The sequence below is a fragment of the Crinia signifera genome, chromosome 4, assembly GCF_055691185.1.
Source record: "Crinia signifera chromosome 4, ASM5569118v1, whole genome shotgun sequence".
NCBI classification, from domain to species: Eukaryota; Metazoa; Chordata; class Amphibia; order Anura; family Myobatrachidae; genus Crinia; species Crinia signifera.
In genome coordinates, this window is record NC_139220.1 from 41620770 (window position 1) to 41635795 (window position 15026).

At 47.0% G+C, this 15026-nt stretch overlaps 1 protein-coding gene across 7 annotated transcripts in view; it reads right to left on the minus strand.

Moving 5' to 3' along the window:
* PRMT8 (protein arginine methyltransferase 8) overlaps positions 1-15026 on the minus strand; it is a 194337-nt gene that overhangs the window by 115404 nt on the left and 63907 nt on the right. For all 7 annotated transcript variants that reach the window (XM_083181635.1, XM_083181634.1, XM_083181636.1 and 4 more), the window contains one exon: positions 1111-1296. In XM_083181635.1, coding sequence (XP_083037761.1) covers positions 1111-1296 — 186 coding nt within the window. The remainder of the gene's footprint in view (positions 1-1110; positions 1297-15026) is intronic.

Sequence of the window (15026 nt, forward strand, 5' to 3'; positions counted from 1 at the left end):
AAAATCAAGTAAATGTTATGTTAAAGGCAATATACAGATGGAGCAGCTCACATTGGAGCTGTTCCTGGCGATTCAATCACCATTTGGCAGCCGCCGCTACCTGCCGCCAGCCGCCAGAAGGGGGCGCGTGCACACAAGATGCTTGTGCACCCCGTTCTGTCGGAACCTCCCGCCGCTGGCTCCCCGCTGCTCCCCATCCTCCCCTGCACCACCCACTCGCCCTGCCCGTCTCCCTGAAGTGTAGACGGGCAGGGAATGTGCTCCCCACCGCCACGCTGATGGGGATGAACGAGCTTGTGGAGCTTCTGTCCACCAGCTCTTGCCAGCACAGGGAATCTGGCGATTCTGAAGGCTGGCTAACAGGTTCTCCATCTGTATTACTGACATCAAGAAATTATATAAAAAATAAATAAACAGACACAGAGTTAAAATAAAGTATCTAGCTTCCACACTTTCAGGGATGGAATATGACTCTCAGCAATGGGGAATGGGTTTGAAAATGGGTTCATACTGGTAAGTGTTCTTTATCAAAAGGTACCACCGCTGGAGAAGTCTGGAGCTGTACCCAATCAATCCAGTGAATCCTCTCTAATGAATACGGCTGATGGATTGGGGCCGCCGAAGGAAGGTACCTGGAACAACGTACCAGTAGGTCCCGAATTATATAATACTTTCTAGTCTTCGCGGTGGTACCAATGAAAAATGTCCACCTGAGGTAATTGGTGCATTGGATAAATGGGGGGAGTGATGGTTTCACTAACAACCTGTAGCTTATGTGGGAGCACTCATCAGCGTTTACAAAAAGAGTTTACAAAAAGATCCAATATCGCTGTATAAAGGCGAGTAAGATTTGATATTGGCCCAAGGAACAGAATGACAACATATCAGCAAAGAAGTCGCTTGTGGACCATCGTGACACATTACTGAGAAGTCAAGGTGTCTGCAGTGCGCATTTTACACACACACACACATATATTTTTATTTGTTTATGTATATACTTATGGCCTGGCTACAGTATAGCAGGTTACCAGACATTAAGAATTGCATTGGCACATCTGAGCATACAACTGGCCCATAGCATAGTCAATTTAAACATATTATTCTTCTTACCTCATGGATTCCAAAATGAGCATAGGAATCAAAGTAATAGTCTCTTGACGTCATCTCCTCTGGGTTTAGGAGTTTTGCCATTTTACCCCTTCCTGGGCAACTTGGTTGAATAGGGGTATGTATGACATGTTGAATGGGTTTCGGAATTACCACTGGCTGAACCGGCTGAGAGGGACCACCGCAAACCTACAATGTAAATATAGGTAATCATAAGACTCATTCAAACTATTTGAACGTTAAAAAAGATAATGCACAATGGGAAGGTACAATACATGTATCAATGTTAACCCCTTGAGCAGGCTGTCCCAGAAATAGGTGCGCATCAGTGGTGTCCAGGTGTGCACCACTGGCGCAGCACCTCTAGAGCCACCCCCCCAGTCACTCCCCCAACCCTCCCATCACCTGTGCTCCAGCAATCGCACACCGGAGCTCTTCTAACCTCGCTCCCCAGCCGCCTGCCACCATACTTTTAGTAGCAATGATGTAGGCGGCAGGCTCGGAGATGTTTGGGGTGGCTCGGGGGAACTTGGGAGCGCTCAGGCACCCGAGGCCTCCTGAGCCACCGCGAACATCCCCAGCCTGCCACCGACGTCACTGCTGAATGTGACAGGCCGGCGGCTAAGGCAGCGGGGACAGCAGCGGCAGGGAAGCTCCGGTGTACTAACGCCAGAGCAGAGGTGAGTGAGGGGGGCTTCCAATTGTGGTGGGTTTTGCTGGGGCAGGACAAACCTGCCATGGTAGGTTTATCCTGCCCCAGCAAAACCTACCACTCAAGGGGTTAATCTGAGTCTCTACTGCAAGTTTGTAAAAGAGTAAAGAAGAGTTTCCCAAATGCTGCTAAATACCGTCCAGGTTTCAAGGCTATCCTTGCTTGAGTCCGGATTGTTAAATTAAAGGTACTCATTAAGATACCTACAGTATGCTCCAGCATGGATAGCCTTAAAACCTGTACTGGAATGATGGAGTTTGGGAAATTCTAGAGTAAAGTCCAGGTTGGGTCTCCCTTATCTGTGTATTCCAAAAACCAAAATATTCCAGAAACCGCTGACCATTCCCATGGGCGCTACCCGATTCCGCCGCCACACTGCCTCGGACAGCACCACTCTGTGCCAGTGAACCAGAATCGGCCCCTGTATACAGATAACGTACAAATATTTTTACATTTAGAAGTAATGAATAGTGCACTCTATTACAACATATAATATTGTAGATCATTATCTATATTGGGCATAAAAACGGATTCATTTGAGGTACGGTAATATACGATGAGGAATGTTTGATGTTTGAATAGGTGTCCTCCCACGTTTACCCTCCCCTGATATTTATCCACTTATCACTTTCTATTGCAGTTGATTTGATGACATTTTCCCTTTAAATCGTGAAATTTTCCAGTATGTTCAGTGAGCTCCTTAATTCAACAGGAAAATAATTACAATGACAAGCTGACATGGAAAAGAGAGAAGATGAAAGAGAAGAAAGACAGAAAGCTTGTGCTAAAAATAGAAATTGCAAGGGGAATTGTATCATCGAGTTTAGTAGAGCTCGCTATAAAAATTGCTGGGAAAAAAAAATCTGGTTTAAAATCTAGCAACAACCAAATCCCAAAAAAGTAAATAAATCTTTTCCAAATGCTGGGATATAAAAAAAAAACATGTGTCAGCACTGGATAAAATAGGGTAATTCCTGAAAGTGTTATAAAGAATATAGCAGGTGTTTGCTCTGCAGTGCATATAAATGCGAGTCACACTCCAAGCATTCTAAAAATAGCCTGTGTCAGTCCTGATGTGGTTTCTCAGCTGCTTTCAGATGTTTTGCAGAAAAGCAATACACGTCCAGCGCTGAAATAACCAGTTGCCGGCTGATGGCTTAAGGCAAAAAGACTCACAACACCCCTTAAAGATCTGTCATTTCAGATCATCAAACATAAGAGCAGTCTGCTACAAAATGCTCTGTTTGCAAACTTCCCCCCACTGAATTGACAACTGTCATTACCTAGGGATGTAGTTGGCATCCTGGTTCTCAGCATACCGGCAGAGGGAATACCGCGGAGGGGAGAAGGTTAGCATACTTACCTAGAACTGTTGGGATCATGGAAGTCAGGATGTTGGGGTTGTTCTGATCACTGCCAATATCAGCTTGGGGATCCGCAACCCAACCCATTATGCTGAATTGATTAAAGGCAAGGCTTGTCTATTTAACATCAATTATTTTATTTAGTGCATTTAACTGTAATAACAAATTAAATTGGAAGTTTATTCAGGGCATACATGTATTTGGCTACTCACCGGAAAATATATACCAGTTGTACATACCCATATGATACCATATGTTCTATGTTGACCACATTGGTCAGTGTATGTGCAGATCCTGAAGAAAATTATAGGGGTGGGGGGAGATACAATGATAGTTGAAGGGGGGGGGTTAGTTGATTCAAGTACATTTGCGTGTGCTAAAGTGGTATAGCCTCACTACAAAGGGAGTGGACTCACAGGATAGTGTGTGAAATAAGGGAGGTAGAGGATGACAAGGATGAGCAGTGGGTGAAGGGGAGAGATAAATGGTCACAAGTAGGGGGTGATGGAGAGGCAGTGGGTAATCAGAAGAGGGCAACAGGGAGAGGCAGAGAGTGATGGGGGCTGGGTGAAAGGTATAGGTAGAAGGTGATGGAGAGAGGGTGACAGGGAGAGGCAGAGTGACTACAGTGGATGAAAGGGAGAAGCAGTGTGGGAGAGGCAGAGAGTGAAGGGTGGAGGCAAAGGATATCTGAGGTCTTTGTATAAAGGAGGAAACGGTAGACTGAACTGAAAGAGTTCAATGGAACATGAATCGAAAGTATCAGTAGACTAAGAGAACCACTCGACGCATGTTAGAGGTGATTTGCGTGGCGGTGGTGGGAAGCGTTCGGCCAGGCGGCGTTTACCTGTGCGCTAGGCTGCAAACATATGCAGCCTATCGAATAGGTCTGAATCAGGTCAGAAATGTATTCAACTATGCTCTTCAACCCATTTAAACTTTTAACTGCCAATTGAATTTCCCATATACAGTATCTGTTGTTTCCTCATTTATTGACATCTGTGGGTATTTTTTTTAAAGTGCATTTTTATTTAGAAGTGAAGATGTTGCCCATATCAACCAATTCGATTCCAGTTATTATCTTCTAGAAGGTGTGAAATCCAGGGGCGGATTGGCCTGCCGGGAAACCGGGCATTTTCCCGGTGGGCCGGCCCAAAATAGACATAAAGAGGCTGCTCACTACCCTGGCTGGGCCGCGGACCGCACGGCCGTCATCTTTGCAGCTAGCGGCCGCGGCCGCAGCAGTTTTCCCAAAACAAATATGGCCGCAGCCAGCAACAGCTCTCTTACTGCAGAGTGCAGATGGCCGCGGGAGCAGCTGCGTGCGGCCGCACATGCGCACCAGCCCTCCCGCGGTTCTGTCACTGTGCATGTGCACCACTGTGTACCTGCGTGCAGGGAGGCGCCTGCCATGAGATGCGCCCTCCCTGCTGTCCATCCCCGCTGCTGTACTCAGGCAGAGCTGAGCTCCCTCCTGGCTCCGTCCCAACCCCCTTTGATGTCAGCCGATCTAAAGGGGCGGAGTTACACGAGTTGAAGGGGGCGGAGCTACACGAGTTGAAGGGGGCGGAGCTACACGGGGAGCACAGGCAATGAAAGCATTTGAAAGAATTGATCCACTGCCAGACAGTTTTTAAGGTAAATAAAATGTTGGTGCTGGCATTATGCAGCACTAGTCATGTCGGGCATTATGCAGTGTCACTACTGTCGGCAACTCGTGTGGGCGTTATGCAGTGTCACTACTGTCGGCAACTCGTGTGGGCATTATGCGGTGTCACTACTGTCGGCAACTCGTGTGGGCATTATGCAGTGTCACTACTGTCGACAACTCGCGTGGGCATTATGCGATGTCACTACTGTCGGCAACTCGTGTGGGCATTATGCGGCGTCACTACTGTCGGCAACTGGTGTGGGAATTATGCGGTGTCACTACTGTCGGCAACTCGTGTGGGCATTATGCGATGTCACTACTGTCGGCAACTGGTGTGGGCATTATGCGGTGTCACTACTGTCGGCAACTGGTGTGGGAATTATGCGGTGTCACTACTGTCGGCAACTCGTGTGGGCATTATGCGATGTCACTACTGTCGGCAACTGGTGTGGGCATTATGCGGTGTCACTACTGTCGGCAACTGCTGTGGGTATTATGCGGCGTCACTACTGTCGGCAACTGGTGTGGGCATTATGCGGCGTAGCTACTGTCGGCAACTGCTGTGGGAATTATGCGGCGTCACTACTGTCGGCAACTGGTGAGGGCATTATGCTGTGTCACAACTGTCAGCAACTGGTGAGGGCATTATGCTGTGTCACTACTGTCAGCAACTGGTGCGGGCATTACACAGCGCCACTACTGTCGGCAACTGGTGCGAGTGTTACCCAGGGCTAGTACTGCCAGCAACCGATGAGGGTATTAAGCAGCGCTACTACTGTCAGCAACTGGTGTGGGCCTTATGCAGCGCTACTACTGTTGGCAAATGGTGCAGGCGTTACACAGTGCTATTACTGTCGGCAATTGGTGCGGGCATTACGCAGCGCCACTACTGTCGGCAACTGTTCTTGTCTTACACACACACATATCTATCTATCTATCTATCTATCTATCTATCTATCTATCTATCTATCTATCTATCTATCTATCTATCTATCTATCCAACTGGTGTGGGAATTATGTGGCGTCACTACTGTCGGCAATTGGTGTGGGAATTATGCAGCGTCACTACTGTCGGCAACTGGTGAGGGCATTATGCGTTGTCACTACTGTCGGCAACTCGTGTAGGCATTATGCGGTGTCACTACTGTCAGCAACTGGTGTGGGAATTATGCGGTGCCACTACTGTCGACAACTGGTGTGGGAATTATGCGGTGCCACTACTGTCGACAACTGGTGTGGGAATTATGCGGTGTCACTACTGTCGGCAACTGCTGTGGGTATTATGCGGTGTCACTACTGTCGGCAACTGGTGTGGGCATTATGCGGCGTCACTACTGTCGGCAACTGCTGTGGGAATTATGCGGCGTCACTACTGTCGGCAACTGGTGAGGGCATTATGTGGCGTCACTACTGTCAGCAACTGGTGAGGGCATTATGCGGCGTCACTACTGTCGGCAACTGGTGTGGGCATTATGCGGCGTAGCTATTGTCGGCAACTGGTGTGGGAATTATGCGGCGTCACTACTGTCGGCAACTGGTGTGGGAATTATGCGGCGTCACTACTGTCGGCAACTGGTGAGGGCATTATGCTGTGTCACAACTGTCAGCAACTGGTGAGGGCATTATGCTGTGTCACAACTGTCAGCAACTGGTGAGGGCATTATGCTGTGTCACTACTGTCAGCAACTGGTGCGGGCATTACACAGCGCCACTACTGTCGGCAACTGGTGCGGGTGTTACCCAGGGCTAGTACTGCCAGCAACCGATGAGGGTATTAAGCAGCGCTACTACTGTCAGCAACTGGTGTGGGCCTTATGCAGCGCTACTACTGTTGGCAAATGGTGCAGGCGTTACACAGTGCTATTACTGTCGGCAATTGGTGCGGGCATTACGCAGCGCCACTACTGTCGGCAACTGTTCTTATCTTACACACACACACATATCTATCTATCTATCTATCTATCTATCTATCTATACTATTTTTTTTTAGAGCCAAACATATGACCAGGTTAAAGCTTTGCTCTAATATAAATGTATGGGGAGGTTACGTAATGAGCATGTATATATATATATATATATATATATATATATATATATATATCCAACGTGGTAACCAAACGATCCAGAGACCCCAGGATACAGACCGGCACTGCAGCAATTTTCAAATAATCATTTATTCAGCTCAACGTTTCGGGTGTTGAGCCCCGTTTTCAAGAGCAACACATACGCTCTGTGTTGCGTATGTGTTGCTCTTGAAAACGGGGCTCAACCCCCGAAACGTTGAGCTGAATAAATGATTATTTGAAAATTGCTGCAGTGCCGGTCTGTATCCTGGGGTCTCTGGATCGTTTGGTTACCACGTTGGCTATTTGTCCCTTGGCAGGGCACGCAGTCTACCATTGACTTTCTGTGTACTGATATACACAGAATATATATATATATATATATATATATATATATATATTCATGAACTAAAACCCCATTATTTATTTATTGATTATTTGAATGTTAAGGTGAGTTAGTTTGTTGTAGTGAGTGCTGGTCCCCCTGTGTTTGTATTTACTAGAGTGTGTGGTCACAGGCCACCGCACCCCACTCTGGGATTTGCACCCCATTCCTAGGAATGGCGAGTGTGTTGGTACTTCTGTATATATATATATATATATATATATATATATATATATATATATATATATTCCACGAACTGCGGCATTCCAGTCTGATTGAAGTCTCCAATTGGTCTTGTCTCCAGTCTGAAAGAACCAAATCATGGTTTTGATGCACCATGATTTGAGTCTTCATTTGAACACTTCAATCAGACCGCAGTGCCGCAGTCCGTAGATTATATATATGTGTGAGCCGTTGTGACACCAACAAGTCTATTATAACTGTGTTATGCTTTCCTTGGGGTTATAGGGGGTCAGCTATTCACAGCATGGGCGTGTTATCGGAGTGATATGGGCAAGTTGCTGATAGTGGTGGCATACAGAGAAGCTGATTTGCTCGCATTGGAGGCTATACTGAGATGGCTCATCTGCACCAAGGATAGGGCTGGTGAAAGTTTCAATAATGCAGCCAATGGTGGCAGCGTAGCAGCATTAGCATAAAGTCGCATACGCAACTGCATCAAAAAATACAAGAAAGACCACAATTGCATGCAACTCTGAATCAGATTCTATTAGTAGGGATCCGCCCCCTCTTGACAGACTCCACCCCCTCAGCAGACCACGCCCCCAGGGCTGCTTCAATAAATTTCCCGGGCTGGTTTTACATCCCAATCCGCCCCTGGTGAAATCTGATTGGTTGCTATCGGCAACAACTCCACTTGTAAAAACTCCCACTTTAGTAAATAAATATACCCAGGCCCAGATTAGAATGTTCCAGCCGTGTTCACTTAATGTCACAGCCTACATGAGATTCCCGTACCCTAATGTATTTCTAGTTATGTTTGATTAGCTATAGTAATACTTTTTTTATGAAGAGGCATTTTTGGTTAGACAGAAGAGTTTATTACTGCTGCAGCCTTTGCGCACTGATAATGGGATAGGTCACACAGAGATTTGTTTACTGGAGAGTCTTAATGAGGGGCATTGGAGGGCATAAGGGGGATTTATTTAATATATAATACAAAGTAGACACATGACCTATCCCAAGTCAAATTATTAGACTTCAGCAACATTAGACATCAGCAATATTGCTCCCTTTCCCTGTAGTTTGCAAATGAAGTGATAAATCTAATTGCAGCCCACGGGTTACAATCTACAAGGGAATGCAATTTACTGGTAAAGTCGTTAATGAAAACAATGTTATCTGTCCCAATTTAGGAAACCAAATTCTAAAAATCCCATACTGCAGAAAGCACCACAATCCTGCCCTCCTCCTCCTCATTACATTACACAGTAGCCACTCTCATGTATTTCACAAGCATTTGGAGAAACTAAAGGTGCGTACACACGGGGGCGATTATGTGTAATATCGCGGGCAATATGGTCGCTAAGCGACCATATTGCCCACGATGGGAGTGTGCACCGGCGATATATCGCCGGGTGCGCGCTCCCGTTTTTACCCCTGTAGTGATCGCTGGTCGCAGGAACATGCTCCTGCGACCAGCTGATTACCACTGCCGGGCTCCCACCGGCAGTTTTTTTTTCATCAGCTAAATGAAAAGAAGAAACTGAGCAATATATCTCCCCCCGTGTGTACGGGGCTTTACAGTGACCTTCAATGGGTATGCATCACAAGGTTGACCCCTATTAGTCGACAATAATAGGTTGACACGTGAAAAGGGTTAACATGCATTAGGTCTCACTGGCCAAAGAAAAGGAAAAGGTCGACATGGGAGAATGTCGACATAATTTTTTCATGATTTTTTTGTTAAACCCACTTTATTCTTTTTTTTACCATCCCAGTGGACATAGGTGGAGATGAATATAAAAGTGTGCAGAGTGCAGTGAGGCCCCTTGCCTAAAACATGGCGAGCGCAGCGACATACGGTGTGCATGTCCACGTCTGCTGACATAGACACCGAAAAAACATGATAAACGCATTTTGTCCTTTCCCTGTGTCAACCTTTTTCCTGTTTACCCTTTTCTTGTGTTGACCTTTTGACCATGTTGACGTTTTTGTTGTGTCAACTTTTTACCTGTTGACTGTCGACATTGTACTTTCAATCTAATGATCCACACAGCCTTCAATGAACTCAAGACCAGAGGCAAAAGTTTACTCCGGTTTATATTTAGAGGAATTTCTCAGAAGCAATGGAGTCGCCTGCGTCCGACCTCAAAGCCTTACAAGGGCAACTGCAAGTACAAAATCAGGCAGCAGTGTGTTTGTGTGTGTGTGTGTGTGTGGGGGGGGGGGGGGCAGTTGGGTGTCCCTTACAGTGTCTATTCACTTGGAGAAAGGGACAGGGGAAATGGCCAGCAGCTCGTATGTCCCAACAGTGGCAAAAAAGGGCGTGGCCTCATGGGAAGTGCTGCACTCATAGGCCACGACCATTAGCATTAGGCCACACACCCCTATTTCAAAGTTGGGAGGAATGCTGTTATGGTAGTGTCTAGATCCCATGCAGTTTAGGTAATTTTCCCATCATGCCCTGGGTCCACGTATACCTGGAGGGGGAATATAAATCTGTGGCGAGCGAAGCGAGCCACCGTGCCCGAAGCGTGCGAGCGTAGCGAGCCCGCGAGGGTCCAATGCTGCAAAAATAAAACAAAATAAACGACACCTACATGAATTACACATAAATTTAAAAACGTTGTGAGGGCATCTAACAACTTCCGCCCTCACTGAACGTCACTTCCTGTAAGCTATACTGCATGGGAACTAGTCTCTACCATGCTGTTATAGAGGAAGTACATGTAAAGTTTTCCCATGCATGTCTGTGCGATGCCGATGCAGTTTCACTTTGTATAAGGACAGAGGGGTAGATGTATGAAGCAGTGATAAGGGAGGAGAAGTGAGCCAGAGGAGAAGTGGCCCATGGCAACCAATCACCTGCTCTGTATAATTTTATATTATGCAAATTATAGATACTACTTTAGTGCTGATTGGTTGCCATGTGCCACTTCTCTGGCTCACTTATCCTCCCTCATCACTGCTTCATACAGTACATCTGCTACCACAGTACCCTGTGCGTTGGTGGAAGTAAGTTCTACCCCATTCAGTACATGCAAATAAATAGCCTTATAGATTGTAAGCTTGGGAGCACGGGCTTCCTGCCTCTATGACTGTCTGTAATTAACCAGTTTTATTTTATCGCTGTTTCCAATTTGCAAAGCGCTACAGAATTTGCTGCACTATATAACAAACTGTTAATAACACCCATGGTAGGACCAGCACCCCCCTCCCCACAACCTTTAAGAAGCAGGGGTGTGACCAGCAATTGTCTATTGCTCTTGTTATGCCCGGAGCGGTTATACATCTAGAAATCTTTATTAGATTTTTCCCGCATTTCTTCCATTTCAGTATCTCAGCAGATATCAAAGAAAATATAATTAACATCGATAAACAGGTTCCCTCAAACACTTTCTTTATTGCTTTTCATAGTATGAACATCATTAAAAACATGACATCCCTCATTTGCTTTGCATTTGATTTAATTTTTCACATCCACCGCTATGTATTGAATAGATAGAAGGAATTTTAATTTAATGGCACGTTCCTTCCTCTTGGGACATTAACTATTCAGACACAAAAGGAAATAATCAAATAGGAATGTTGTGTTTATGCAAGTTCAGCGGAAGTCGGGAGATGCACAGATAGTATACAGTATATAGATTGTAACAGCATCATGGAATCATACTTGCCTCACCCCAGCCATTATTGTAGTAGGCAGATGTTATATGCCGTTATACTAAATAAAAAAATCCTGTAATAAAGGAGACCTCCATGTTTTTCCTCTGTGCATGCCCCGGCTTTTCTTTCTGTGTGTCTGACATTACACAACGACTCTAGTAGTGTCCCTTACACAATGCTCCCAGTAGTGCCATTTACACATAGGCCCTCATTCTGGTCCGTTCGCATGGACCAGAATCTTCGCAAGGGCATCGATTGTTGCGTATGCGCAGGGTAATTTCTGCGCATGTGCGGAGAGGGGCATGGGGTGGTCCATTTGCATATTCATGAGAACTGGGCGTTCTCATGCTAAAGTGCCGATGACGCGGGTGCTGGGGGGGGGGGGGGGAGCGATCTGGGACCTGATGTCAGCTGCCCGCCCACTTCCTCACACATAACATCCATTTGCAGCCTTGGGGGATCCTCCAACATCGTTCGATGGTTGGCGACCTTCGAATGATGGCGAAGGCGCATGCATATAACAGTGACTCTCAGGTCACTTATATATACAGTATCTACGCATATATGTGAGAGTCAATTGAGAGTCACTTTTATATGTGTCGCCAATTATCGAATGATGTGGGAGGATCCCCAAGGCTGCGAATGGATGTTACTGTGTAACATCCACTCGCAGGCCCTGCAAGCGAATCAGTAACTGAACTCTGTAGGGCTGACAGGTGGGAGAATGGGCATTGTGGGTGATTTTAAAAAAAATCATTTTTTTTGAAGGGGGGGGGGGATTGAAATGAATATGTAGACCAGTGTTTCCCAAACTGTGTGCCGTGGCTCCCTGCCTCGGGACACATGCAGGGGTGCCCTGGGTTGGTGGTCCAGGACCAACTCAAATTATTAATGGTTAATTATTTATGAGCAAAACCAGTGCTGGTGGCTGCCAATCATAGAATGTGTACAAACAGAAGCAAATCCTGCCCTTTACCACATAACTGACCCTAGGAATCGTATATAAACCCAATTAAATTAATTTTGTTTTGGCATAGGGGTGCTGTGAAAAAAATCTGATACTCTAGGGTGCCGTGATTCAAAAAAGATTGGGAACCCCTGATGTAGACTGTTTCTCTTTCTTCTTTCCAATTATAGAACCCTTATTTACCCTCTATTTTGAGTAGCCAGCACTTGCAATTCATCATTGGAAAATGGGTTAGCCTGTCTGGGTGCTCTTATTAATTAGTGCACATTGTATGTGGAGATCCATCGACTGGTACTTGATTAACTATGCCTAGGAGACTTTTGAAAGCAGAGTAAATGTATGTCTGTGCGCATTATCATCGATGTGTGTATATGAAACAGAGCCCTATGCATGTGAGGCATGTACCTAGTGGCGCCACATGCTGGGGGGCAGCCCAGCAGACTCAACTACATGAAGCCTGGGTTACCCGTTCATGGAGCAGGCCCTGAGTAACTGAAACCAGGTTATTTTTGGATGACCCTTTCACACCGAAGTGTGACCCGGGATAACCTGACAATACCCAGTGCCAAAGAGGAAGTGTGAAAGGGGTATAACTGGCTGCCCTCTCGGTAGGGTGTAGCAAGGTTGACTCTGTGGAAAGGGGGTATGTCATAGCAAAGTGTACAGGATATGGGTAATAGTTTCATCATTATTAGAGATAAGCGGCTCGGATTCCATGGAATCCGAACCGCTCCGATCATCGCCGGCCCGCGAGCGGCGCTTGCGAGTTTCCGGCTTTGTTCGGAAACCCAAGTGCGGCCGAACGTGGGAATCTGGTGTCGGATTCTCGCGAGATGCTGACTCTTTAAAAGCTCGGTGTCCTGAGAATGCGGCACCATTTCACACTCACGCTTCCAGCTGCGCACAGCTCTCCCCGTGGCCGGCGGGTCTAGTAGTTGTGCTGCATGCAGGAGCCTGGGGTGAGCTTGAACTTGAATCATCAATCACTTGTCACATCAGTCATTGGTGTGCAGAGGGGTGTTGTGCAGAGGGGTGCAGTGCAGAGTGGTGTTGTGCAGTGCAGACTCAGAGGGGTGTTGTGCAGTGCAGACTAGAGGGGTTTGTGCAGACTCAGAGGGGTGTTGTGCAGTGTGCAGAGGGGTTTTAAATGATGTAGAGAAGATCTACACTGTCTACCTAGACAATCAATAGATGGACACTATACGTTTGACACACATTATAAATATGAAATATGATGAAAATGTCCACAGTGGTTAAGGTTGATGGGCACAAAAGCTTGATAGGGTTAGCCAGTCAACATGACAATGGTGGACACAAAAATGTCCGCTACTTTTTTTGTAGTTTACAGTGGACTTATCCGCCACAATTTCCTAAGGGTGATCCAAATCAGTTACTGAACAGGTAAATCGTTTTTAAAAGCCTTTAATGTGCCTCATCCTGCTAATGATACATACAGTACTACCATAACCCTGGAATTTTTGAAGGGGCAAGTGGGGACTGTAGAATATGCAGAGACCTAAGATTGGGGAGGGAAGGGGGCAGGGTGACAGGCACTGGGATGGTGGGAACACTGGGATGGGGACAGGGGATGGTTGGTTTGATGAGGGGCACTGAATTGGGGATCGGGGATGGTTGGTTAGATGGAGGCGCTGGGCTGGGGATGGTTGGTCAGATGCACTGGGGTGGGGTCCAGGGACATGGATCAGACTGCTGGAGCCTGCTGTGACTTTGGCCTGTGCCAGGGGAGCCGCCCAAGCTCCGTGCTAGTATTTTACAATCAGTGCCAGGGTATGGGGGGCTGCAAAGCTCCGCACCAGGGTCTTACGATCAGTGCCCACTGCTGGGGGAGCCGCCAAGTCCCTTCCCCTGGTGGAACCAGCGTGACAAACAGGAGCCACCATAACCATTTCCTGAGCACCGTCCGGGGCTTCACGATGACCACCGGAGGGGGGGTGCCACCAAGGCCAGTTCCTCAAGCTGGGTTTCATGATCAGCAGCACCGAACCTGGCACACTGGTGATGGGGGGACGGGCGGGAGTCTCTCGCTGAAATACTGTAGGAAAAGGGAGGAGAGTACCACAACCTCTGCCAGGGGGCATACTTTATAAAAAAACTTTAAGAGGGTGCAGGGGTAGGTCTGCTGGGCCTTGCCCCCAACCCAAGCCCCCGGGCCCCATAGCAGCTGTATCCCCTGCACCCTCTATAGTTAAGCCACTGCCGGGAGCGAATACCTTCGGCTGGGGGGGGGCATGCCCCACTGCACTGCTTTGCCTGGGGGCCCATAATAATGTCATGCTGACCCTGGGTATAACATAGATTATTCAGCAGCTTCATAATTTCTTTCTTATAAAAATACCATCAGTTGCTCTTGTGTTGACTGGCTGAAATTAAGGAGTTCCCTGAGTTTTATCCCTCCTGGAAAATTTCTCCTCCAATCCCACTTGTCACGGGTTGGGATCATTTGGTCTACAGCAGGATGGTCGACAGTCATTAGGTCGACATGGGAAAAGGTCGACATGGGTCTAGGTCAACATAGGAAATGGTCAACATGGTTCTAGGTTGAAAGGTCATTAGTTCGACAGGTCATTAGTTCGACAGTGCCTAGGTCGACAGTCAAAAAGTCAACATGGGGGTTTTCGCTGCACTCGCGATGCTTCGGGCGCGGTGCCTCGCTACGCTCAGCACATTATTTCATTCTCCCACCACGCCCTAGTGGTTGGTAGGGCATGAAATACCACATGTCGACCTTTTGACTGTCGACCTAGACACTGTCGAACTAATGACCTTTCGACCTAGAACCATGTCGACTTTTTCCCATGTCGACCTAATGACTGCTGACCATCATGCTGTAGACCAAATGACCGCATCCCCCTGTCACTATGGGGGTGGATTAAGTACGACGAATGCTTACGTTTTTCAGCTGGAAAT